We start from the raw sequence: 27,583 nt of genomic DNA on the forward strand, positions 1-27,583 counted from the left end.
AAGAAACAGGCTGTAAACATTTCAAAAATATCATTTATTTATTAAAATTGAAAAACAAAACAATTCACAGTGGATGGATCACCTCTCTGCATAGATGAGGCCTAGTATCTGTGATAGCTAAATTCCTTTGAGAAGTCTGCTTACTCCAAAATATCATTTTCAATCGGAAAATGTATAAACATTGGATTCAGGGCAAAAGACAGACATAGTTGCCTTCACCCAAGAGCTTAAGGGCTCCATTAAATGAGGACAGGACAACTGTGATAAAGGGAAATAATTAATCAATTGCTGGAGATCTTAAGTTCTACATTGTATTTTACAACGAAAAAAAAATTCTAAAATTACCAGAAAACTCACTAAAGACATCAAAATGCTTTTGTCAATTTGTTTCAAGTTTAATGGCCACAAAATGTTCTAAATACACAGTGTAATGACAGGGAGGAACAACTCTGAAAATAATGGTTGAAACCTAATCAATGTATGGGTGAGAATAAAAGTTTGGTGAGTTTAGATTTGGGCTCGGCTTAATACACTTACTTGTCCAAATGATGAGTGTCGTGCTTAGACAGAGCAGCATCAAATAAGATTATTTAACTTGATCTCTCTCTCTTTTGTTTTGAGTCATCTCAGTCATAGGAGTGTGTGCTTTAGTTCCTTAAAGCATAAGGCCTTAGTCAACAAATACCATACAAAGACCAAAACCACTAATGTGTTTGTCCATCTTTATCCTTTAGGTTACTGTGCTTTTGTTTGCGCCTATTTTTAGCCACGGAATAGTACAAACATAAAACTCTATTGAATATTTCAGGCAGCAGCAGGACAGTATGTGGGTCCTAAGATAAACTACAGTCCATGTTCAATTTAAAGAAGGAACATTACACATTGGGGCTCTTTTTGTGCAGCTTTCAGACACAAATGTGTATCATTCTTCCATACAGAGTTCAGTAACAATTATCTGGGGTTGGTCTTTTCATGGGATCTGTTAACAATAAGTCAAATAAAGAATATTGCGTGCACTTATCCTTAAAACCTTTCTATATTAGCCTTGTCCAAATGTGTCATTTTAAAATGGCAAAACTCTGAGATCTATATAGCTTTCCTGCAGGACCCATAGATCTCAATACAAATATTAACATTACACTTCATTATAAACCTAAAAATAAAAATATGTGTTGAGGTAAAACATAAAAATCTTTTTGTTTTAAATTCTTGTCCATAATCACTGCCGGCCTCCAACCGGAGAACACAGCTCACTTAGTCCACGCACACCATAGGCAAAAAATAAAACAATGTCAAAACTCCTTTTTAATCCCCTCTCTCCTTTGTGACAAAAAGAGATTGAAATATAAAAATTTAAACAAACTAGCGGTAAGCCCTGGCCAGTCGAGTGTCAGTGAAAACAATCCGTCGCACAGTTCATGTTTTCAGCCACTGGTTTCCATCTTTAAGCACACAGAGAAAAGTTCCTGTTGGGGGACGATCATCCCAAGACAAGCAGTTCTTCCTCTGCGTTCACAGCACCAACAAACTCATTTCAATGCTACTAATAACTGAAGCATTATTAGTGTTACACTGAAAGGCAGGAAGCACTGGCCAGAAGTTTGGATCAGCCAATTGATCTGGATTAGGTCACAGAGGACAGGGGACATCAACGCTCCTCTGCTGGGAGAAAAGGACCACCACTTGATTCCCCCCAAAACCTGCCAGGTTATACAGCTCTCTTTCAAATGTGATGTTATGATTATTTTTAATGTAAGCCTTCTCAAAAATATTGGCTGATATTATATGTAAATTGTATACTATAGCTTTCCAAATACTTCCCCCCCCAAAACAGTTTGAGCCCTTTTTCCTCTTCTTACAAACCAGCACAAAACGCCAGTCCTGAAAAAGTGTGAACAATCTTGCAGTCCAGTGAGAGGTCAAAGGTGAAAGGTCATTCTGAGTCTGACAGGACGATGACCTCATCAGGGTCACACTGGGTGGCCACGTTGACCTGGAAACACAAACAGTACAGTTTGATCAGCGCTCATAATGAAACACCTCAGAGGAGAACTTGACATTGCTTAGAATTAGAGCCGGGACTCGATTAAAAGAATTAATCTAATTAATTAGAGGCTTTGTAATTAATTAATCGAAATTAATCGCATTTTTAATCAAATATACATATTTGACCTGAGAACAGTGAGAAGCAGTTTTCACATGGATTTTACTCCAAGTGGTCTACAGTCGAGTGCAATCCAGTGAGCCAGGGAGTTGGTTATTTTCTCAGACGTGGACTTACTCATCCTGGCCCTGAAACCAGTCCTCTGGTTGGGTCAGGGTGTGGTTCCTTGCACTCGGAGTCGGGCTAACGTCCACGCTAGCTGCTACATGCTTTGCATTTAGGTGATACTTTAGGCTTGATGTGCTGCGGTGATATGCAAATTCTTTTTTGCATAATTTGCACACAACCGTGCTCTTATCGACGCTTCCATCCGTCCGTTTTTTAAAAACAAAATGTCCCATCCACGGGGCCGACCAAAGCGGTCTCATCAGCTTGTTCGTTCATGTTTGACTATTGTTCACCGTGCTTTGTTGTTGTTTGAAGTCCCATGCTGAAGTCATGAACGTTAGTTGGTGCTCCAGTATAATCGGTACGCCTGAAACTCATCCAGTGAGAAACGTTCCGCTGTGCAAAAATAAGTGCGATTAAAATGCGTTAATTTTTTTAATGCGTTAATTTTTGTGTAATTAATTAATCTGAATTAACGCGTTAAAGTCCCGGACCTACTTAGAATATGAATCATGATCAGCACACCTGAAATATATACTGGTCACTAGAGTAAACATGTGCCGTGTATTCACTCATTCCTGACCTCTGTGGGCCTCACCTTATTTTTCTTGGGCGGCGGTGTGGACTGGGAGCTGCTGACTATCTCCCGGGTTGGAGTGCTCGCCCGGGTTGACTCTGCGCGCTGTGGAGAGCTGCAGGTCATATCCAGAGGGATATCCACGTGGATGCAGAGTGGGATAGAGAAAAAGCATTAGGGAGAGAGAAGTGACGAGGTAGAATCAGAAATTTATCCAGAGCTACATTATTATTCATCAGAGTCCTAGAGCTTCAACTTTTTAAATAAGCCTCCATGTCACGGTTACCATCTTTGAAAGTGGCATTTAAAACTGTGGTTTGTTATTCTATACTAAGGAGTATTTTGCTCTTCAGCAAGTAGTGGCTAGTTTCTGTTCATTGAGAGTACAAAGGTGAGTCATTCATTTCAGATCAGGTGGAACCGGCTAACTCCCTCGCAGCAGGAAACAGCCACCAGTTTGCTCTAACCCAATGAAGCCTGTACCTGTCGTGGATGAGTATGTGCTTTGAGTTCCGGGAGTTCCCGGGTATAGTTTCCTCCAGCTTCCTCTTCTGGCTCCTCGTGGCTCTGATGCTGGGCGGCGGCGACGTGCCGTTGGTCTGTGTGTTGCCATTTTCTACGATGACTACTGGCGACAGCGGCACAGTCCCCCCATTGGCTGCTGCTGAAAATACGTCTGCAGCGTCCTTAGTGCCTTTGCTGGTGCTCACAGGCACGGCTGAAACGTGATTGGAGGAATCTGCGGGCTCCTCTAATGCTGAGGGGACGCCATTAGACAGTGGCGTATTCTCCTCGGTCTTCATGGGCTCCGATTGGCTGGGGCTCTGTCTAGAGGAGGGGAGGTCAGACAGCGGAGAGACTTGGGAGCCGCTGTCATCAGAAAGAGGACTGAGTCCACTTGGCAGCTCCTCGTCGTCCTCTTTCGCGTTTCCTTCTTTATCTCTGGAAACACTTCCTGCCAACTGATCCGTCTGATCCTCCTTGTCGGCAGCGTCACACGCAGGTTCTGCCTCGTTACCGTCCTCCTCGTCATCGTCTATGCAAAGAGGGAAATGAATGACATTTGCAACAGAGAAAGTCAGGAGATATGTTTCCCTCATCGAGCCATTCCTAACCCAATATCATCGGAGAGACGCGCTTGTTGAAAAATAAACCAAAATATGTTTTAGACGCATGTTGACATTAGCAGGACACCAAACACATTAACCATCACAATGTGAACTCTGACCTCCAGCTTGCTGAGTGCTGGCCTGGATCTCCTCCTCGATGTCAGTGTCTGACGACTCATCTTCTTCTTCATCATCATCATCCTCCTCCACCACCACCTCTTCTTCTTCTTCTTCTTCCTCCTCCTCCTCCACCTCCTCCTGTGCATTGCCGTTCACCTTCTTTTCTGCTTCTCCGTTTTCTGATTTGTTGGCCTGAAACAGAGAGGACATGTAAAAGTCAGAGTTTGATCTTATTTGCTAAAAGTTGCCCTTACATTACGGCTGTCCACTTTTTTTAAATTGAGAGGAACAGCAGATAAGGTAAGCTTGTATTATAGAATCCCCCCACTGCGGTGCCTTCATGTGTTGATCGAAAGTTCTCTCATGTATGCATAAATAAGAAAACATCAGCACCCTGAAAGCAGCAGGTGATTTTCCTGCTCCATACCCTTTTGTCTTTGCCGTCTTTCTCCAGTCGCTTGGTCCTCTCCTGCTCCTCCGTGTCGTCCTGCTTGACAGCGAACTTGGTGATGACCTCATCGAGACGGGACATGGCCATTTCTCTGTTTGAACGAAGCTTCCGCAGCAGGGAGGTGTCCGACAGAGCCGGGTCTGAGGCTGTAGAGGGGGGTGGACAATAAATTAGTCCGATAGGAAATGCGAAAAATTTGAAGTAACTCAGTCTTTGCACCGGCAATACCACACGTCTATCATATGGGCCTGATCTGCCCATTGAGAAACACATCAGAGAAAGTGTCTGAGTGTTGTTCAAATGAGGAACGAGGAATGGTCATTGCTAATAATATGGTGAAAAATCAATGCATTTCATATAAAAGCAATTTCATTTGAAGATAAAAAAAGTAGGAACAACTATATAGAGGTAGGCTGATGCATTGTCCTAAATATGGTAGGGACTTTGTCAGACTTGACCTTTTTTTCCAAAGAACTGTTGCTTTAGCATATATACCATTTCAGTTTATAGAAAATAGTTAATGTTGCGCTTCTGTTATATTGTTTTGTTTGTTCTAAACGGTTTAGTTCTACTAAGAGAACAAAAATGTGTTTTTTTGTGGTGTAATTACTGTTAACAACCTAGCTTTCAGTAAAGTCAGAATGCTGTCAGTCTGCCACAGCTTCTCCTCCCTTGAACCTTACCGGGCTTGTAGGTGTCAGTGATGCGCGAGCCGAAGTTGTACACCAGGTCCAGGTGACGCCTCTCCTGCATGCGGCTCCCGGTCTCTCTGAAAGCCTCCTGGGCGATCTGGTTCAGCAGTTTCCGGGTCAGGCACAGGTTGTGGCGCTCGTTGGCGCGCAGCACCTGCTGCAGGATGTCATGGTAATCCGGAGGGTTCCTCTGCGCCTCAGGACCGTTGATGAAGCGCTCAATCTGACAAGAGGAAGGAACATAGGGTAAGGAATCAGGAGCATGTCAAATGCAACCACATAGAAATAAAGTAATAGGAAACAGCTTCCAACCTAAGTCTACATTACAACACCAGACTTCTTGATCTACAATTCTGAGATCCTTGTTCAAAACTATTAGGATTCATTACATTTTAAGGTTCTGTCATTGTCTGTGTTGTATTGTGCTCTGTGTGTTTGTCAAATCTAGCTGATAGTAATCAAATCAATTTCATGCAAGATGGATGTTAGCGGTAGGAGGCTAGTATTATATGTGAAACGAATACTGCTGACATCAAGATATCGCTGAGAGGGTTAGAGGTTATTGCTAATATATTGGTTAGTCAGACTAATAGTATACTCAGTTTATCCCAGTGTCTGACTTTCAACACGTATAACTATTTAAACCAACACCCACCCTCCTGCTGATCTCAGGGTAACGGGTGCTTTTGTAGCTGATCCTCTGCTCCATGACTCGGCCGGTTAGCGTGTTGCAGCTCTTTAGTTCACACAGCTTTTCATAAATCTTCATCATCTGGAGGAGGAGAATAGGACAGTGAGAGAGTTAGGACAGGTGTGATTATAATCATCTGGTGCTACGGTTCTTTTGAACGTTTCAGCAGGGTTTATAACAAGCGGAGCACCAGCCTGACCTTGTGTTTCAGCTTGTGTTCCTGGATGTACGAAGAGCCCTCCTTTCCAAGGTCGTCCACACTCAGCTCGGCCTGCTGCAGGCGGCAGATCTCATCGTTGTAAAGCTTCAGCAGGTTCTCCAGATAGGCTATCTGAGAGTCATTGAGAAAAGACATGAAGGCCGGGTCAGGTGTGTTTGCTCACACAGAGGTCATATCCTGAATGTAGACGCTTAACCCGGGTTGTTTGGCGTTACTTGGCTCTACATCTCTCAAGCTGGTCAGGGGTAAAGTTCAAAACAAATAATATATATTTTGTGAATGGTTAATGGTTTCTAACGCTACCGAGTAAATCAGGTGACATTACTCCCAATTAATAAAGCACTAATTGTGGCCATAAAAAAACAAATTACATCACAAGGCCATTTTGCTGAACAGTGAATGAATTATGGGTATATAACCACATTTACAAATAACTTCCCTAGTTTTGAAATCATTAACCGTTTCCTTTATCCTGATTATTTACCAGATTACAACTGATTATATGAGCAATTCAGTGATTATTGTTTATTCATACTTTTATATATTAATTATATATTTAAAACATTTCATAAACACTGAAAACATGACTATTAAAAGAAATAAACAACATAGTTATATTAAGGTCATTATGATCAAAAAACCATACCTAGTAGTTTTCACCACTCACCTGTTTTCTGGATGCCCTCTTTGTCTTTTTCTCTGCTTCCTGGTCCTCCTGCAGCCCTGAGGTGGATGGTTCCTTATCCTCCGCTGCCGGGTTCACCCCTTCGTCTTCCTCGTCCATCTTCACTTTAGTCTCGTCTTCATTTTTTAGCATAAAAGAGGAAGACTGGAAATAACTTGATGTTGAGGTAGAAGGGCGGGGTCCAGCCTTGGATAGGATCAGCCTCCTCTTGGCTGCATTCTGCTTGAGTGCAGTGCACAGTTCACTGATGTAGACAAAGGCTTTGGAACGGTTGGCCTGAGCGCGAGTCAAACATCGTCCCAAGGTGTTCCTGAACTCCACCGATGACAGATAGTCGGGGGAGGCCTTGGCATGTTTGGTTTGGAGAAAAGTTAATACCTCAGGGCAGTCCTGGGTGAGAACGGTGCAGTGCTCCACAAACTAAGAGGAAAGAAAATATGAAGGATTAAAGGCAAGGTATTTTATAGAAAACCAATACAAACACAACCACTATCAGCATATGGGATTCAGGTGTGTCTAGTTCACATCCTGTTTTGATGTATTCTCAAGGAAATGACAACTCTCTGTGTATGACGACTATTGTCAAGAGTTAAGATGGAAGTTTTGCACATCTAATCAAACTTGTGGTCAGGTGCTTGATACAAAGATCTCTGCAATGACTAGCAAATGTAATAATATCACCATGTCTTTACGGTAATAAATAAAAAAGTTAACCAGCCAAAGGTTAATATAGCTTGGACTGTATATTTGTCTAGAGTTCAACCCCTGTTATTTGCAGAAAACCTACCTAATATAATAATCTCTGAAGTTCGTGGAACAATACAAAAAGCACCGTTATGACACAATAGAGGCTTCTCAATTCTCCCCTCCTCGACTCGAATTTCAGCGCGCCATTTTGAAGGACATCTCATTTCTCTAAATGCACACCGAGGATCGAGCGTCGAGGAGGCTCTCTGGAGGAGCTCTAACCGAGGATACACTGATGGTTCCTCCACGGCTCCTCCGCGGACGCATTTCCCGGGAACAGTGGAGGCGTGACGCACGGCCGGACTTATCTCAGCCAATCACAGCTCTGCATGCATCCCCTGGATATTATTTTAGAAACTGCTTTCATCGCCTCGCGATGTTTACAGTGAGAACAGCTGTGAGGTCCGTGCAGAAAGCAGAGCAGTGTGTAACATATATATCACTCAGTATAACAGGCCTACTCTCTTTATTTGCTTTAGTTTAGTAGATATCTACAAAGAGTCGATATTTTGCTAAGACCATTTAGTGCTTCACATAATAAAATACACAACGGCTGTAGCCTGATTATGCTTTAGGAGCTGTAGGTGTGTGTGGTACAGTGTGTAGGTGTGTGTGTGTGTGTGTGTGTGTGTGTGTGTGTGTGTGTGTGTGTGTGTGTGTGTGTGTGTGTGTGTGTGTGTGTGTGTGTGTGTGTGTGTGTGGTACAGTGTGTAGGTGTGTGTGTGTGTGGTACAGTGTGTAGGTCCGTGTTGTACAGTGCATACATAGATGCAGCGGACAGACGGGTCTCAGTTGGTTTGGTGTCCTATGCTTACTTTTAATACTTGCAAATACAAATTTTGGCCCGTAATTTCAATTCCCCTTTTCAGCGACCAGAGAGGGGGGGATATATCCAGTCTCTGATTGTGTTACGTTATTATGAGAGTGCTCTCATACTTTAAAAATTGTATATATTTATATAAATATATATATGTGTGTGTGTGTGTGTGTGTCCGCATCTGTAGCCTGTTATTGTCTCATTATACCGCACTGTGAATGAATTAAAAGTAAATATATAAGTCGTCATGAACACATCTGTCCATCAGACAGAGGCTGCTGTGCCTCCTGTCATCATTAATGGACGTCTCTTTAAAATGACCGCTCAGAGGAGAGGAGTTCTCATTTCTCTAACCGCCTGCTGCTTCCCCTCCTCTCTCCTCAGTCCTCCGCTCGCATCTCCTGTGGGCGGGACTAAGTCTCGAGGATAGGAGTCGAGGAGGGGAAATTTAAGAATTGAGAAACCTCTAAGGACAAACCACTTTGGATAAAACACTTGATATGAACTTGATATGAACTCACTTCAGTAAACAACTTCTGGTTGGTGGCCTGCAGAACCTGTGGGTTCTTCTTGGAAGAGGCAAAAGGTGACTGTGTAATGTGGGTAGGGGCAGGCTGCGGAGCTCTGAGGGGGGAGATGAGTTTGGCTTTGAGCTGGTAGGATGAGGTGGAGGCAGAGCAGGAGGGTTGAGGGATATCCTCTTCATCGTCATCATCAAGGACTATTATCTTATCTGCCATCAAGGCGGGAGCCACGGCCATCCAAACTGTCAGTGATTTCTGATTTCAGAAAATACAGGAAAAATGTTGATAAGGTCACCTGAAAGTACAAGGTGTCAAAGAAACAGTAGGAAGCTGAACATTAAACTTAAGTACATGTTGGTGCTCATAATGTATTGCTTTTATTTAAAGGATATATTAAACGCAGGGCAAATATTGCTAATCCCACTTCTTAAGATAAATATCTTAATAATTGTTCCACTACTGGTATTAACATACTGAAACACGACCATAAGCCTGTGATGTGCTAGCAGTACATAATGTTGTCTATGGTTTAAAGAATGAGACGAACATTCAGCGGCTTTAAGCGAAACTAAAAGGCGACGTGACAGAATGTTGATAACAGAAAAACAGATGGCAAATTAGATACAAGATATGGTTAAGAAATAAAGGTTTTGACTACCACACACTAATATGACACACTCACACATACTGACCTCTTGTTTACGAGCGACTTCACGTGAAGAAAAAAAGGGAAGTTTTTCCACGATCCACTATCAGAATGTTGTGTTCGAGTTAGCTTTAGCATTAGCTAGTTAGCAAGTAAGTGAGCGAAGTAAGAAAACAATCGACCCAGAAGAGAAGCCTGCATGATGTTTTTAACATAACTCACAACAAACATAAATCCATGATACTACTTAAAACCGTACTTTAATCCCGCATACTTTCTTTTAACCAAAACAACGCTAGTTAACTTCGCTATGCGTCGAATATGGAAAGCTCTTTGTCGAAAGTGTATGAAGTGTACCCGCTAAAGTGAGAGCAGCACCGATGCCTCTGATTGGATGATAGATGTACAGTCAGTAAAAGCGTTAGCCATTGGGTGGCTTTCGTTCGGTGAGAAAAATATTATAGTTTATGTATTTAAGAATTACCTTACTGTATTAATAAATATACAACATAGTCATAGGCGGCGCGTGAGGCTCAGGTTTGGGAAGGCTAAATAACTTTGTTTACCTGACGATGTGGCGAAGTACTGAATAAATATTTACTGTGAATGTATACAAAAATGTATGACATATAGCTGTCTAATAGAAGTTAAATCCGTTTCTCACTTATTCTGACAATGTACTTAACCCCAAATAAAACAACCCACTAAAAAGAGTTGTTAAATAATAGTGAACTCACGTTGTAATAACAATAACTCATCTCTCTCGAGTTTTATTTTTCAGCTTTGCCAAAAGCCACTGTGTCAACTGTCCTTCTTGGGTTTCCGTCCGGAGTTCTCCAATATGGCGGACCATCTCGCACATGCGCAGTACAGATCAGGCAGGGGGACGGATCGGGTAGTGACACCGACAAATCTATGCCGACAACAACAACAATGGCCGATTGTGTTGAAGCGCTACTCGTTTTGGTTTTGCTCTGTCGAAACGCAATGGAAGAAATGGGACGACTTCACTACCAACTTTATGTAGTATCAGGCATAATAGGGTAGGAACCTTTATGATGTGTAACGTGTTGTGCACATGGTTGTGCATCAGTGATTAATAAACGAGAGCAAGTCAATCTACACGTTTGTCCAATCCTTTCCTATACAAGAGCCTCTATATAATTTATAGTGAACACTTATAACAATAGATCATGGTGTCAGAAGTGAAAACGATACATTAACAAGACAATGTTAGTGTCCAGCGGACCAAAAAGTATGTCAGGTTTAGTGCCGTTGTAGGTACCATAATATGTGTTCGGCCTACCAGCACCTATACATCCATGCACCAGATTTGTTCGGGGCATGGATGTATAATAAGAACTGGATACAGCGTGGGAGGCGGGGCCTCATTCATTCTTATGAGAGTTGCTGCGCATGATGACAAAATGGCCCAACTTTTGAGAGAGCGAAACGTCACAGATTACCCGGCATGCCTGAGAAGTACCCGTATGTGCACTCATAGAGCATGCGCAACTTTAACCACGCCGCCCAAAAGGCTCGTTCACATTAAGCACGTGCATTTGCGTACACGTAACAGCACCGCGCGTTCATGACAGCATGGTACTGGATTTATATTAACGAGGCGGCAGTTAGCAGCTAGCGGCTAGCTAGTAAATTATGCTAAATTACACATCAATCGTTATGTACTTTTATATTACGCTGACATCAGGATCTAGTGATATCCAAGCAACAGAGCTTCATTTAGCATGATACTTGTGTGGGTTGTACATGAAACCACTTGGTAATAAATAAAAATGTATATGTTGAAGCCTGTTATGATCAATTGTGAGTTAAAACTTTATCTAAAAAGTAAAGCTGATGATGGATTACTGTGGTGGAGTTAAAATAACAATAGCCTATTTCTTTTTTAAATGTGATGGAGTAAAAGGATAGTAACTGTGATTATTCATGTTAAGTAGCCCACAAGTAACTAAAACAATTGAAAGTGCAATAAGAAGCTACAGGAACGTTAATCTACGTCGGTAATATTAACTTTATTTAATACAACATTTACGGTACAAGATTTACATCATACAGCCCATGTAGTATAATATTTTATAAATGATGAATTACAGCAAACATGTGCAATATATCCATTATGACAGCTCCGTGGGCTGGCAGTAAGGCGATATGGTCCGTTGTTATTGTGCATCCATGGGTAAAGAAAAACTCATGTAGTACTGAACACGTAACATGAACGTGCCGGGCGGCGCGGTCTCGTGGGTTAGATGCGCGTTCATAATGCAGAGGGAAATAACTCTCAGAATAACGTTATTAGCACATTTTTACAACTTGAGGAACGAATGTTTTTAATAAGGGCTATACAAGTGTTCATACTGGGTAGTTAATTTAGTTTAAAAAAAATTATCCAACGAGTTACAGACCACTCTTTCCCCATGTAAGTCAATGGGAAAAAGTGTTTCCGGGCCCAGCAACCTAAAGGAAGTGTAGTACCGCCGTTTGACCAGCACGAATATTCTCATCAGACTCCGTCGCACTTCGTGGGGGCTTGGTTCGGGTCCGTTACGCTTACCAATGACGTCACGCATTGGCTGTACGGCAACCCAAGAGGACATCTTACACGGCCAAATTCCGAATGTATTGAAACTCCAGACTCAACGTAGAGCTTGAGCCTCTTCGGGGGGTGCTAACATTTAGGGGAGGGGGGGGGGGGGGGGGGGGGGGGGCGTAGTAATCAGCAGCGAACCGCTTCAACACATGTATTTCGGTGTATTCATGACATTCATTTTGTTGTTCTACAGCAGGGGTGCCCAACCAGTCGATCGCGAGATGTGTCTAAAAATAGAACAACAATATTCTGTTTTATCATTAATGTCCTATAACATAATCTTCCTGTGCCAGAATAATGCACTTGAACGCATCAAAGCTTTGTGATTGGCCGGCGTGACCCCATGTGTCGGGGCGTGGCTGGTGGGCAGTGGGCACTATTTCGCTGACGTTGTCCGTGTCAACAGGAGTGACAGTCCGCACACACACAAGACCGCAATTATGGCAGAAGCAAAAGAGCCCAAAATATAACATTTTCACTCCGAGTGGGAGGATGATTATTTTTATCTATTCCAATTCAAAGTCCATCTGTCTCATCTGCAATGCGAGCGTGGCTTTATCGAAGAAGGGTAATTTAGGAGCGGCATTTCAAAACAGTGCACAAACGCTACGAGACGGAATTCCCTCCTAATTCTGACCTACGCTCCCAAAAGGGGAGGGACCTGAAATGACAGCTAAATGCACAGCAGTCCATAGCATCTTATCATGTCAGTCACGTTCTTGCGAAACACATGAAGTCTTTCAAAGATGACAAAGTTGTGAAAGAAGCATTCCTGGAGGCTGCCGACGCGCTTTTGGGGACAGTAAACAACAACAATAACAGTAGAATTTCAACAGGTTTTTGATATAATAAAAACTCAAGTTAGATACCGTTATTAATCAGCTGTGAGTTTTAGTTTGTTTGAACTTAGTCATTATAATTGTTGTACAAAATGGTATAAGAATGCAAACTTAAATTGATTATAGTCTATTATCAATTCAGGTTAAGAAACTGTTGCTTGCATCCTATTAAAGGCATTTATTTTTATACTCTACTAAAATGCAACAAAAAAGGGTTTGATTCTATTAATTTTGTCTTTTTTATTGCACTTTGGCAGCAGATTCCTGTGTAGCTTCAGATCTGAGTTATATTAGTAAGCATAATTTATACTTTTGAAGCAACACTATTTTTATATAATGGCAAAGAAAGGGTTCAGTGTCTTTTCTTTTTTCCCTGTGTCATATGTGGCAGCACTGTTCAATGTTTCTTGAAAACATTACCCACTGTAGTGTGACGTGTGAATAAACTCCAACTCTGTATCAACAACACTGCTGTGTAACTTCAGTTAAATACTTGTATGTGTGTAGATTAGAAAGAGCCGAGGTAAGATAAAGGATCTGCAGTATTTTATGAGGTATTCATTTCATTTCATTTCAAACCTTTATTTATACAGATAAATCCCATTGAGATCATTGATCTCTTTTTCAAGGGAGACCTGCTCAAGTAGTTCCACATGAAACATAAAAACTAGGGCCGGGACTTTAACGCGTTAATTAAGATGAATTAATTACACACAAAAAAAATTAACGCATTTTAATATTAGCTGTACACTTTACGAATGTAATAGTTTTTTATGGACAACTACCATTCAATCTCGTCCAACTGATCTTGCAGCTGTCACTCCTTGGCTCTTGGTAGTTCAGGCATTTATCAAACCTGGCAACTCCAGGGTTCCTGGCAACTGTCAATCAAAGTCCAGTGGCTCCGCCCCAAAGTCCCAGAAACTTTTCGCGTGCGTAGACAGACTCCACAAGCGAGTGAGGCTGACACTCCTGCGAGGGAGCAAGAGGGCTGTCTCTCTCGCGAGCGAGCGCATAGCCGCTCGCGGGGGTTTAATCTGCGCGAGGGGGTCATTTTATGCGCGTGTTAAAGCACATTTCCCGCTCGTGAGTAGCTTGTTTTACGCACTAGAATATTGACCCAAATCTGACTCCATAGAAAAATTCAATGACACGCTGGACATCCAGTGCCTTACTCCTCTGCTTATTGATAGCCAGCAGGCCCAGGTTGCTGTTCGGTGCATCACCCAGTGGCGACTGGTCATTAGGGGCAGGTGCACAGCCCCACCTAGTGTCAGCAGAAAGTATTAAAAATAATGATTACAAAAAAATGCAAAAAATAAATTAAAAAATATATTAAATATATTTTAAGATCATGTTTAATCATCTGATTCGTCTGTACATTTCTGTTTTAGTCTGTGCTCTTCTAATTAGTGTCTACAGTGTGCCTATTGAGCTGTTTAGAGCCATGTGGGACAAAACCCGATCCTGCCCCTCCCTCTCCCTGTTTAAGTCAATGCATGACTATAAAAACTACACTGCGCATGCTCAGAGTATTGTCCTATTTAATGTGTGTGGCAAAAAAATAATGACCATAGGGGCATAGTGCTGCCATCCCCACCATACGTCATCTCACATCATTCAGAGCTGATTGGCTGTAAGTACGTGTGCCGCGAAAAGTGTGGTGTGTGAAGAGGAGACGAGAGAGCTGCAGTGACGCGTCCTAAAACCCGGAAGTAAGCTGCACATGGGTTCCTTCCACAAAAAGCAATGAGATTTCTCCATAGGATTTTAGAAATTAGCTCAAAATAAGATCTGTGGGAAACGTAGCTGTTAGATAAATGCACGTTGTGTTCAGCCGGATAATATCCACATGTCTACCTATTTTTATAATTTTCTAATCATAAATCTATTGATTAGATTAGATTTATGATAGACTTTTGAAACTACAAGAACATAAGAAGGACTTTTATAAAAAAGTAATAGCGATTTTTGTCCAGAAGGATAGGAAAATGGACTTCATCTTCAAGTCAAGGTAAGACCACAGTTTTATTGAAAATGGGTTCTTACTAAGAGAGAACAATTCAATATTTAAATGATAAAATTACATTTTTTGGGTATCCTTCTGTTGAACTGTCTGTTTAAAATTAATTGAAGCATCAGACTAAAGAGGCTTTTGAAAATAATATTATATTTTGATTTAGGTCAAAATATAATATTTGTAAACCTGAAGAGTCAGTGCCAGTGCCTCAGCAGCCATGAACCTCACTGCAGAAGCTTATAGACATCTAAGTTTTTTGTGCCCCACCACTTTTGTACATATAGAAACGCCACTGGCATCACCACAGCTGTTTCTTAGATAATTCTTGATGCGACGGAGACAGGAGAAGCTGCGTTCCCCGCCAGCAGAGGGCAGAGTCCGGGAGATGCATACGAGTCTGTGTAAATCCGTAGGCTAATAAGGCATCCTTATAGGGTCGCATTAAAGCGCCTGTTCGACTTGTTGTACCTCAATGCGAGGGCGTTTAAGAACAAATCTATCCATCCGAAATATACAATTAATCCTAGAAGTTCTGCTGTCTGTCTGAAATTTACTCGGCGCGAGTTTGGGGACTTTTCACTGTGAACGTGACGTATCAGTAATGCATGACACAGCAGACCCAACGTTTCGTTGCTCTGATTGGCTGTGCAGGCCCGGTTCTACGGGGGTGCATTGCACCCTCAGTTGAGTCGTTATGCACCCTCATTTGAAAAATGAACAGTGAAAACAAAAATAATGAAAAAAAAATTAAAGGTGAAAAATATTACATATATAATAATAATAGTAGTAATAATAATAATAATAAGAATTTAGTTGAAATAAAATAAATTGTAATTGTGGTTAAATAACATTGTCTGCTGCATTTATTTGGTCAATTTAAACGGTAAGTAACGTTATTATGTGAGGTGCGCGTGACCTGTGCCGCTGCGCGTTCGTCATCTGCAAGGTGCTTACACAGCAGTCAGTGATGGACATCAGAAAATGGTTAAAACAACCAGCCCTAATCGGCAGCAGTAACACTGCATCTACTGCATGTAATAACAGTTCAGATCATGGGGACATTACTTTACGTTTGTTCTCACTGTCGTGGACACTAACGTCCTCCCGCCCGCCTCGCCGGCTTTGCCCACTGAGGCGGAGCAGCCGCAGCCGTCTTCGTTGCCCCAAACACCGCCACCCCTCAGCGCCCCACAAGTCCCAGAGGACCTCGGCAAAACAGAGCCTGCCCAGGTATATTTAAAAAAGTACCCAATTCGCCTGTACAGTGGGGTAAGGCGCTCATTTTGAAGCTCATGGTTTCAAAACAGAGATTGGCTGGAATATTCATGTGAAAAAGATGCCATCTTCTGCTATGCATGTAGACATTTCGGTTCAAGTAAGTCAGATGCCTTCACCACAACGGGCTACAACAACTGGCGCCATGCTCTTGTACGTGATAAGGGACTGGGAAGGCATGAATCAAGCAAAGAGCACATCCATAGATCTCTTAATGTTGCTCTCAAAGTGCACCAGATATTTAAAAAAAATCTTCCCGGGGGAGCATGCCCCCAGACCCCCTTAGAGGAGGTGAGGACCCCCCTAGAGGGTGTTAGGTCCACTCCCCACTTATAAAAATAGCACTTTACCACTGCACCCTCTCTAATCTCAGATGCACCCTGAGTCATTTTGTTCTGGAACCGAGCCTGGCTGTAGGTCTATTCAAATTGCATTCGGATGCATTTTGATCTGACCGCGGCCACGCTGATATTATAACGCGAGAGAATTTCCACACCTTTAGTGTATAAAACTCCCCCACTACTTAGACTATTCCTTACACCCCTCTAGCATAAGCCTGAATGGTCTCAACCATATTGCGTCAGTAACGTGCACTTCAGGATCAGTTTGTGTGTTGTGGACACGACTGGTAGATTTTCGCATTCCGTGTTTTCAACATGCTTACTTTGACATAATTTTTCATGGTCGGGCTAAGCAATTTCTTGGTATGGCTGTAGCCTACCCCAGCCATACCCTGGCGCCGCCACTGCTCAAAAATAAGTCACAGTTATCCTGGTTTTATTTATGTGTTCTGTTGCTGTGATTTTTTTCTTCCATTGGTCAATATACAGTAATAAGCCTTAGTTTTACAGTATAATGTATGGTTTTCGGATTCTGGCCGACAGCCAGAGCTACGGCACTTGAAATAGAATTCAGCCAAAACACGGCAGAAAAGTCAGGCATGTTTGGAATGAACACTCCTGATTGGTTAATATAAACGTAATCGAAGAAACCTGCCAATGAGAACTGTCCGCGCCTGCCGTTCACATTAGAAACATCCACGTCAGTTTGAGCGGGTCTCCTCCTGCGAGGTACAGCTGTCTGTATGTCTGCTACAGGAGTTTATGGATTAATATCGGGATCGTTTTACATCTACACGTTAAATATGAGCATCGGGACGTCAACAAAGAACAGAAGACTTGAGATCTGGTGAGTCCTGCAACTGTAATGGAGTGAAACATGTATTTAGATAATCCTTAGTTTGTGAATGTTTTATTTTTTATTTATGGTTACATTTATTCTTCGAGTTAGCTGAGTTTCTTCCCGTTAAATTGGTATGTATTATTAATAGGTTGTTAAATGTTAAGAAGCTCTGAGATGCTGTTTCTTGCAAGATGTTGCGCCCGGGAAACCCGGCTTAACATGCGGCAGCTAACGTTAGTTTACAGTTTATTGCAGTGCTGCCGCGTCACCCTCTCGTCTCCAACACGGGAGAATTACACATAAACATGCAGCGGTCTTGATTTTCCTCACTGGATTACAAAATGCTCGAATCTTATTGTACAGGGACATTATGCAGATTTAATCACCTGAAGATGAAAATATAGATTCAGCGGTACCCTTTTAAGGAAATAGACTGTTAGTGGTATTGACCGAAGCTCAGCTGTAGCTAGGCGCTGCTAATGAAAACTCAAGTGCTCAATTGGTTGGTTTTTCTTTTTTATTAAGAATTGACCAAGCATATCGTCCTCTTCGAAATCCCAGTTGTACTTCGCTAACACGCAGTGCCTGGGAGGGTGCGTTTGATTGTTCCCACCCTTACCTCATTTATGGACTAGGTCATGTTAGACAAGCAATCCAGTGGTTAGTTTTAGGGTAACCTCCATTGTTTTATTTTTTATTTATTCACTTTAAGAGAAAGGGATTTCAGAAACAAGTCTCACAAGTTTGGCTCGAGGTAAAATTAACAAAAGCTAACTGTTGTTAGACTATGTTCCCCCCTTCTAAACCTATGAAATAATCAATGCCCTTGGGATGCTCTCAATAACGTGTGTGTGTGTGTGTGTGTGTGTGTGTGTGTGTGTGTGTGTGTGTGTGTGTGTGTGTGTGTGTGTGTGTGTGTGTGTGTGTGTGTGTGTGTGTGTGTGTGTGTGTGTGTGTGTGTGTGTGTGTGTGTGTGTGTGTGTGTGTGTGTGTGTGTGTGTGTGTGTGTGTGTGTCTCAAAGGTCCATCATACAAGATTTAGGGGATCTATTGGCAGGTGCTGATAATAACAGCCATCATTATGGATTACTAATAGTTATCACTTCACTTCCTCCTCCAGCACCTGGACACAGCAGGAACCTACGCCAGGATCCTGTTTGTGGACTTCAGCTCTGCCTTCAACACAACCCTCTGGCTGGAGGCTGCGCTCCATCAGGACCAAAACCTCTCTCCATCGGGACCAGAACCTCTCTCCATCAGGACCAGAACCTCTCTCCATCAGGACCAAAACCTCTCTCCATCAGGACCAGAACCTCTCTCCATCAGGACCAAAACCTCTCTCCATCAGGACCAGAACCTCTCGCCTCAACAAGGGCCGCCCCCCCCCACTGACACTTTACCTCAGCCACAACTGAGACTCTGCATGGAGATCACAGGATGGTAAATAATGCAATGTTTAAATATTGCTTACTGCACATATTTTATATTCTATAATTTATTGCATTCTATTTCTTAATATAGTTTTCGCTATCTGTGTACTTTTTAAAAAAAAATTATTTGTATGTACGACACCTCCTCATACGTGTGAACCTACCTGGCAATAAACCCATTTCGGATTCTGATCTGTTTGTCCTCTAGGTTGCACTGCCACGTCTCCAGTAGCGCAGTATGGACAGAGGAAACATGATTGCGCCTGAAGTTTTTTGCAGCCAATATTCATTCTCCTACAAACTTGGGATAAGAGGGTGAGTGAACAAGTTATCCATTGGTTGGAATTTACCATTGTTACACGTACTAAATCCTGCACACTGCTCCTTCAAATTAACAATGTGAACATATGTCGCCATTTTGCAATTTCTGTTATTTCAGTTGAGAATGTTTCAAAGTAATCTTAAAAAATTCAACTTACTTTTTGTTTCTACTGTTTATAAGTATGATGTTTAAATATGAAATGCTGTATTCATTAGTTGTACAATAATTCTACAAATATTTTTATATTTTAAGTTTTCAGAGTAATTGTTTCCTACAGAACATTTTGTGATGTCATTTTGTTGAACCTGTTTGATTTAAAATGTTAGAAAAAAGCTGTAAAATAACAGTATTCTAGCTCTTTAGGTTCTGTATTTATTTTAGTGTTTGATCATACAAATCTAATAAAAAAAAAAAGTAAAAAACTGTTTTTCTCATCAGAACTTTATTTAAGGTATTTTAATGTAACATTTCGAAAATTTCCTCTAAAATCTTTAAGGACCATTTCTGTATACTAATTGCTTTTGCACTTTATTTCAGTTAAAGTATTTTTACTTTAATTTTATGGTTTTTGTCTGCTGCCAGTCATTTGACTGTTTTTTTACGTTTTTTTTTACCATAGAAGTATTAGTGCTGTACTTTTATTAAAGGTTATTGACTGTAAAAAGAGCAGATAAATCTGTAAAATTACAGTGTTTTCCTGTAAAATCTTTAAGGACAATTCCGGTAAATTAATGTTATAAGTTCTGCAGAACAATTTTATAGAAAACAATAGCAATTTTCTATAGGATTCTATAAATTATTTGGTGGAATCTATAGTAAAATTCATAGGTGAATTCTATAGAATATTTGCCAATATCCTGCAGTATATTCTACAGAAACATCAATAGATTTTTCTATAGATTATTTTTGCAGAATCTATAGTAAAATCCATAGGCAAATTCTATAGAATATCTGCAAACATTCTATAGTATTCTTCAAAGAAGTTCTATAGAAATGTCCACAGATTCTATAGAATATAGGTCACAAATGCTATAGTATTCTACAGAATGGTATTCTACAGAACAGTTCTATAGAAAGCATCCATGGGGTTTTCTATAGGATTCTATAGATTATTTTCTACAAAAAACCCATCTACACAGTATATATTTTTGCACACTCCAGTGCCATAGGCAACGATATAAATGTAGAAAATGTATCAAGTCATGGTATTCAGATGTGTGTGCCTGAGACTTTACTTGAAGAGACTGAATGTACACAGCCGAGTAAAGCCACAGAGACTGTAACCAAAAGGTATCCACAGAGAAACAAAAGGAGACCAACTCATCTACAGGATTTTGAGACTGAGGATGCAGAGGACAAAGCACAAACATGCATGGACTTTTGCTACAGAGCAGTCTGTGATATCCCTCAAACCTACAATGATGCCATAGTGTCAGCAAAGTCAAGGCAGTGGAAGAATGCCATGGACGAGGAGATGCGATCTCTGGAGGAGAACGAGACCTTCCACCTCACCCAGTTGCCACCAGGTAAAAAGGCAGTGGGGGGAAGATGGGTCTATGCACTCAAAAGTGACATTGATGGATCAGATAAATACAAGGAAAGATTTGTAGCAAAAGGCTACAGTCAAAAACCAGGAACAGACTACAAAGAGACATTTTCTCCCACAGCTGATATGACAAGTGTAAGAGTACTCATGCAGAAAGCAGCACAAGAGGGACTTTACACCAGATGGACGTTAAGACAGCCTATTTGCATGCACCCATTGATTGTGAAATCTATATGGAGCAACCAGAAGGCTATGAAGAAAAGTCAGTAACCGGGGAAAACCTAGTTTGTAAGTTGCAAAAGTCTCTCTATGGCCTTAAGCAATCAGGTAGAAACTGGAATGCTATATTACACGCATGTCTGCGAGAACGGTTTCATACGAATCCAGCTGATCATTGTGTGTATAAAAGAGAGAAAAGGTGATTGTATGGGTTGACGATCTGATCATAGCAGCAAGCAACACAAATGTACTGGAAGATGTAAAGATTATGCTTTCTGAAGGACCTGGGAAAGTTGAAACATTTCCTGGGAATTGATTTTCACCAAACAGAAGGTGAAGTTAAAATGTCTCAAAATAAATATGTAGGCAAAATCCTAGAGAAGTTTGAAATGCAGGATTGCAAGGCCAGGGGGACCCATTACATCCCTAATACAACGACATTAACATGGCACTTTCGGATACTAAAGACAATATAAAAGAAAGTCAAAAACAAATTGAGCATTCTTTTACTTTCTCTTATATTTTGTTCTACTTAAATTGCTATCCGGTGTGCATTTAAACGATAAAACCACAAGAATACTATCTAGCAGCAACACAAGATGCAAAAACGTAGGCCAATCCTTACCAGTGTAATGAATACACGCATTTTTCAAGACAGAGTTTAACCAGTGGGGGATGAATGTGGGGTAGGCCATGTTGTGTGGTGTGAATTAAACAGTTATGATTTACGTATTATTCCATTGCCTATTATACAAATATAACTGTTATTTCAGATCCTTACATATTTTCAGTCGAGGATTAACACCTTTCCAAAGCAAAACATATTTCCCCCGGAAGTCACATCAATGCTTGATAGATACTGTTTATACTCACTTTATTATCACTTTCCATTCTAACCATCTGAATCTTTGCAGAATGTTCAATAGGATTTTCTTTTAATTTGGAAACATGTCATCCCTGCTGAATTGTTAGCAAGAAAAAACGCTTTAGCCACACTGTTAAAATACCACACATTATTCTATGAAGACTCCTTTTAACCAATGATATATGGACACTTATTTTTCAAATAATGTGACATTTTATAAACAGGAATAAAGGAATCCAATGTTGTTTTTAAAACACTTAAACTAAGATAATTAAACACATCTTGAATGTTCCCTTCAGTAAACACATGCTTTGTTTGTAGTATTACCTACAATTTTAACTTAACCTGGGCTGTAAAGCGTCATTTCTACCAAAGGTTGCAAAAGTAACAGCGTGACACACAAACATTCTTTTTTCACAATACACACACCAAATTTACAAAAACAGGATTCAGTTTGTGGTTTTGACATAGGTCTAATATATATACATATTTTTTACTTCTGGGTCATTTTTAAAATAAGTTTTATTTATTTATTTTTATGCTCCCTCTTTATTATTACCCAAAGTTGAAGTTTCTAAGGGTTGCATCATATGGAAGGGTTTACACCCCAAATTGTAGCTGATATTTCAAAACATTACCATTTAAAATCCTCTCAGTTTCTGGTCCTTTACCAGCTACATCGCATAAAGCTAACACTAACTAACACGTTTAGACTGAGCAGAAGCCATTTTTGAAAAAATCTTGCAGAACAGAATTTCAATCCCTAAGAATTATTGTCTTAAAAGCAAAATATTGAAAGCAAGCAAGCAAGCTTCTCTCTGGATCAGTGAAAAAACAATGATATTTCCTGCTAAACTCCATCCAAACCTGGATCAGTATCACAATTTCACAGCAGTGGACTTCACTCTTCTTTACTTGTCCTTCTATCAAGGAAGAAATTGAAACGTGTTATTGAGGCAGACATGCAAATCAACTTTGAGCGATAAAGAAAAAAGAGGTTGACAAGTGTTACACTAATGACAACACATTGTGAATTATGAACTTTTGTTTTGAAAAATAACAATACCTTCTCTTGTTGGCCAGCCACATCTGAGCCTGTGTAAAGTGAAAAGAGAAAAAGTTATAAACAGAAGTAAAAAAAAAATGGACTTTTGAATGAATTATTTGTTACCTGAGCTGGTGAAGGTCCAAGAGACGAACTTGATAAGACCGTAGAGGACTAGCGCTACACCGACCATTCCCATGGAGTCCTCGATGGAGGGAGTACTGAAACCTTTAAAGACATAATAACAAAGTCATAATTGATTCCAGTTTATATGATTTGTATCTTTGTTATTAAGCTTGATTCGAATAATTAATTCAACCTATAACATTAATACTTTTAAAATGATATATTCCAACAGAGCCATCATATACAGTAGATTAGGTGTGTTACAAGATTACGTCCATATTTTATACTGTCTATGTTTTGTTTTAATGGCCCACAGCGGGAAATGACCATAATCTAGCATAATGAGCACCAGTCTCTTTACAGCATAAATCAGAACCATAAATATTTACATCAAATTAAGATATTCACGGTGTGATTTAAGGGTTGGGTGATATAAATGAATAAAAGTTTACTTAATTGGATATCAATGCAGGTAAAGACATTGACGGCTCATTAAACTTATTAGAACAGTTAAAAAATACATTTAAAAATGGCATCACCTATCTCTAACGCTGTCTTTAAAAGCAGAAAATACAACATGTAGGCTATCAATTATCATAATAACCATAATCCCAAAAGATGGTCTCATATAACGCTATCATTTTTATATTAATATATCTGCGTATGCTAATTGACACATTATAACTTTGGCAATGTTCAGAAAAATCACTAACCGGCCTCTATCTTGTTATGGTGTAAAAGTTTGAACCCCTTGCTGCCAAAAGAGCTTGATAACTATCGGAAACAACAACTTTTTTTAACATTACCGATGATATTGAGGGTCACGCTGGCCTGTCTTTTGCCTCCAAGATGGACAGCGACACAGATGACCTCCCCTCCTCGGCCCAGGTCTAGTTTAGTCGTGTCAAGCTCCAGCCGGCTGCTCTGGCTGTAGGTTCCATCCCAGGCCTGCCTGTGGCCCGTAACGCTGCCTGATCCCAGAGGCCTGGACTTCCCATCGGTGCCTTGAAATTCCCAGCTCAGTTCCAGGGAGAGGGGGGCAAAGCCGGACGCCTCACACTGAGCAGTCAAAGTCTGGCCTTGAACAGCGAGGGGGAGAGGGGACGGGTAGATGGACACGGAGGGAGGTTCTGGGAGGAACAAATGGAGGAGCAGAAATAAGAGGAAAGCCATTAAGAGAGGTGAATCATAATCCTTTTTTTCCCAACGTTGTATGCCATCAGACAATATACAATTACAGGCTTTATGTGACTGTCAACAATGAATAATAGTTAGATATAACTTATTCATAGAGCAGAGGCATGCAGGTGTGCCTCCAAACACACAACATAAAGCACATACATTTCCCCTTACCTACAATTTCAAGCTCCAACGTCACCTGAGCCACAATGTGTGGTAGATACACCGAACAGATATACATCCCGGAGTGACGCACTTCAGCTTCCTGAAGTATCAGAGACGCATTTCCTTTCTCGTGCAGTCCCTCAAAGTCCAGTGTGGCCCCTTTCTCTTTTGCATCAGCCAAGCGGTCTGTTTTCCCGTCGTAGGCCAGAACCAATCGTCCGTCGCCTCTGAACTGGTAGCGCCACTCCACGGCAAAACCTGACCCGGACAGAGGCGAGGAAGAGTCGACCCAGAATCCGCAATCCAGCAGCACTGGTTCCCCGAGCCTGGACTGCACTGACACCGTGTTGCTGGTCACACTGAGGATCACTGAGCAACCAGACAGTGAGGAAGAGAGAGTCAAACTAACACATACAACATACGATTCAATTACTGACCAACTTCATTATATATTTAATTAATTGTGTATTTGTCGAATAATTATATATTTGAGTGTTTCTTTAATTGAAACAGACATATTGCCACGGGTAACAATTTTTTGTGTCATAAATCATTACCATTGTGCTCTTTAGTGGCTGTTGGAGCGCGCATGATCGTGGAAATGGCCACCTGTTTGTTGAGGCCCTGCAGGGAAGTTGAAAACCAATCAGCTTCCAGGTATATGGGGCTTAAGCCGGAGTCTGTGAGTGGAGCAACCCATTTGAGGTCGGAGGGCTGCGGTGAGAAGGGGTTGATCTCACACTCGGGCTTCTCCACCGAGCCTCTGGGAGGGTTCAGAGAGTGGTGGCAGAGCGTGGCTGCTGGGTCTGAGCAAAGACATTTTGGAGGGAAATGTGTATGTTTTGTCATTGTACTTCTAAATCAGAGATGCTCACTCTGCTTATTTGTAAAATAAATGGAATTTGACAAAAGAATGGTAGCTTGATCTAAAAAGGGACATGAACAAAATCTACAAATTATTAATTAATCCGAGAGACGATGATGATTGAGAAACATTTCAGGTCTGTTTAAAGGATTTTGAGAAATTAATATTAAAATATTTTAATAAATATATCATATAAATAATTATGCAGTCGCTATCAGAAAAACTCGAGTTAAAGACTAGAACAAAAATACAATAAATTAAGCAACACTGAACACATATCTACAGTGTATACTCTATTATGAAACAAAGCAACTTTAAAGAGAAAGTATATAAGTACTGAAACTGTAAAAGAAACTAAATGGATAGTCTGGATCCTGAGATCTGATTCACTGCATCTGAAAAAGTGCAATGATGTATAATAATAATTATATGGACCAATGGCTCTTATATGTCGCTGGAGGCTTATAATGGACCTTAAACTAAGACTGCTGACTTACAGAAAACGGTTTAGGCCGTTAGTCATTTTGAACTAACCTGTGATAAAGTAGACTCTGTCGGGGTTGATGTCAGATGGAGCCTGTTGGGACTTGGCTGTGTGGCTGTGTGCGTCTGTCCTGATGTGAAGCAGGGACTTATCCTGGCTTGTAGCTCCAGTTAAACCTCCTCCTCGACCAGTTTTCTCCTGAACAAACCAGCACTCCAACACTGGACAGCTGCTGCTGCTGCAGGCTTTGGGCAATAGATTTAGGAAGGAATTAACAACATATATATTTTCTAAAACAGTGTAACATAGGAGAATAATAGCACTGTTTTCTCAATTGTAAACCCTAGCTGTTTGTACTTTTCATTGGCTACAGTGCAACATTCCCCTAATTTTAACAATTTAATAATTGTGTTTTCTTGAGATACTTTTTATTATTTTACTCAAAAATGTATATTGTAGTAGTAGTAGTTATATTAATTTAAAATGTTATGTCAAGCATTGAGGGATAATACGAATCAAACCCTAACAGACCAAATAAAAGTCAAAGTTGAACTTTCCTCTTCCTCTTCCTGTTGGTCGACTGGTGTGTCTTGCTTTCATATTCATCCTTTTTTCTTGCTTTGCATGTCAATGTTTGAACTTTAAACAACAATTATCTGTGTATTGTTATTCTTTTCTATACATTGTTGCTCTAAAACCACTTTGTGTAACAGTTTCAGCCATGCACACCAAACTCCCTTTAGAAATATAGCCGTATTTAACATAATATTATGTTAAAGTAAAACAATTAAGGACATATAGGACATTTTACACAGTATATTACGTAAATATATGTTAAATTCGGCATATAGGTTTTACAATGATTGCACATTACATTATCCTGAAAGTGTAAGTTAAAGTCGTTTTCACAATGGGATCATAATCAAATTATTATAGTAACGTTAGACAGCTGTGTTGTTATGTTTTGATTTTCCTGAAATGATTGTTGACTCTTAAATATATAGAGTGCCATAATTAATACTTTAGAAGTCTTCTTTAGTTAGCAATGCACATTAGTGTGCCCAACTGTTCCACTGAGTTAGGGTTACTTTATGTACACAGGTAAACACACATCAGGGCCACAGGTAGATATACTGCATATTCATAAACAATTATTTTTGGTGTATTGGCCAAAAACAGAGCAACAATAATATCGACTAGTACTATTAGTAAATATCGACGGATACAGTAACCTTACCTCTTATGAAGCAGATAAAAGTCACCAGGGACAGTTTGTAGATTGTAGACAACTCAGTCATGATTGTAAGTCGTATAGGTTCTGTCAGGTCCTCTTTGCTGCTATCGCACTAAGAAAAAATAGTGTATAATGTGGGTTTTCCCCCTCAACTCCGGGTTCATTTCGGTTTCACTTTAACGTGCACCGTTCCCGGAAGCCAGAACTAGCGGGGGGAAAACAGACATATTCCGGCGATCTTTTCAAAATAAAGCAGCATTTATCAAGGTTTAGCGATCTACACAAGTTACATCTGAAAATAAAATGACTTGAAACTTAAAGACAAGTCCTTTCCAGACATTGGAGGCAAACACTGTCGGAAATATGATAGCCAACAAAGAGGAAGTTCTCCATCTCTACAGGTAGATGGCGCTACACCATAATCTACCATGACGTCTGAACCTTTTCCTCCACTTTTATGCTCTATTTATCTGCAAAAACATGTCAACATGCCATTGATTTTGAGCATAACTACGTTCTATTTGCAGAACCGATGTGTGTCAATCTTAACTCGTTTAATCCAGAGAGTGGGAGAAGTCGAGAAGAAGCACAGTAAGGCTGCAAATGTAAAGGAAAGGAATCCAGT

General features: G+C 40.6%; 2 protein-coding genes and 1 long non-coding RNA gene across 4 annotated transcripts; 1 reads left to right on the forward strand and 2 right to left on the reverse strand.

Moving 5' to 3' along the window:
• Positions 1 to 15: 15 nt before the first annotated feature.
• daxx (death-domain associated protein) lies at positions 16 to 9,921 on the reverse strand. Of its 2 annotated transcripts, none has more exons than XM_034094014.1 (11): positions 9,598 to 9,921; positions 8,903 to 9,160; positions 6,800 to 7,237; positions 6,112 to 6,243; positions 5,877 to 5,993; positions 5,213 to 5,444; positions 4,506 to 4,675; positions 4,078 to 4,270; positions 3,333 to 3,885; positions 2,871 to 2,964; positions 16 to 1,993 (listed from the first exon to the last, which is right to left on the reverse strand). In XM_034094014.1, the coding sequence occupies exons 2-11, from the start codon at positions 9,140 to 9,142 to the stop codon at positions 1,934 to 1,936; spliced, it is 2,229 nt and encodes a 742-aa protein (XP_033949905.1). In that variant the 5' UTR covers positions 9,143 to 9,160; positions 9,598 to 9,921; the 3' UTR covers positions 16 to 1,933. The 2 variants fall into 2 exon arrangements, with proteins under 2 accessions (XP_033949905.1, XP_033949906.1); XM_034094015.1 differs by having other exon boundaries at positions 8,903 to 9,200.
• A 7,407-nt stretch (positions 9,922 to 17,328) lies between these two features.
• On the forward strand, positions 17,329 to 19,316 carry LOC139434750 (uncharacterized). Its single transcript, XR_011644054.1, has 3 exons — positions 17,329 to 17,484; positions 18,599 to 18,918; positions 19,117 to 19,316. It is a non-coding gene; the product is annotated as an uncharacterized lncRNA (long non-coding RNA).
• Positions 19,317 to 21,852: 2,536 nt separating this feature from the next.
• Positions 21,853 to 27,156, reverse strand: tapbp.1 (TAP binding protein (tapasin), tandem duplicate 1). Its single transcript, XM_034094445.2, has 8 exons — positions 26,962 to 27,156; positions 25,775 to 25,969; positions 24,933 to 25,181; positions 24,385 to 24,744; positions 23,838 to 24,161; positions 23,032 to 23,133; positions 22,927 to 22,955; positions 21,853 to 22,783 (listed from the first exon to the last, which is right to left on the reverse strand). Exons 1-8 carry the CDS (start codon positions 27,020 to 27,022, stop codon positions 22,772 to 22,774), a joined length of 1,332 nt encoding a protein of 443 aa, XP_033950336.1. The 5' UTR covers positions 27,023 to 27,156; the 3' UTR covers positions 21,853 to 22,771.
• Between the last annotated feature and the right edge of the window lie 427 nt (positions 27,157 to 27,583).

Source organism: Pseudochaenichthys georgianus, chromosome 11 (assembly GCF_902827115.2).
Source record: "Pseudochaenichthys georgianus chromosome 11, fPseGeo1.2, whole genome shotgun sequence".
NCBI classification, from domain to species: domain Eukaryota; kingdom Metazoa; phylum Chordata; class Actinopteri; order Perciformes; family Channichthyidae; genus Pseudochaenichthys; species Pseudochaenichthys georgianus.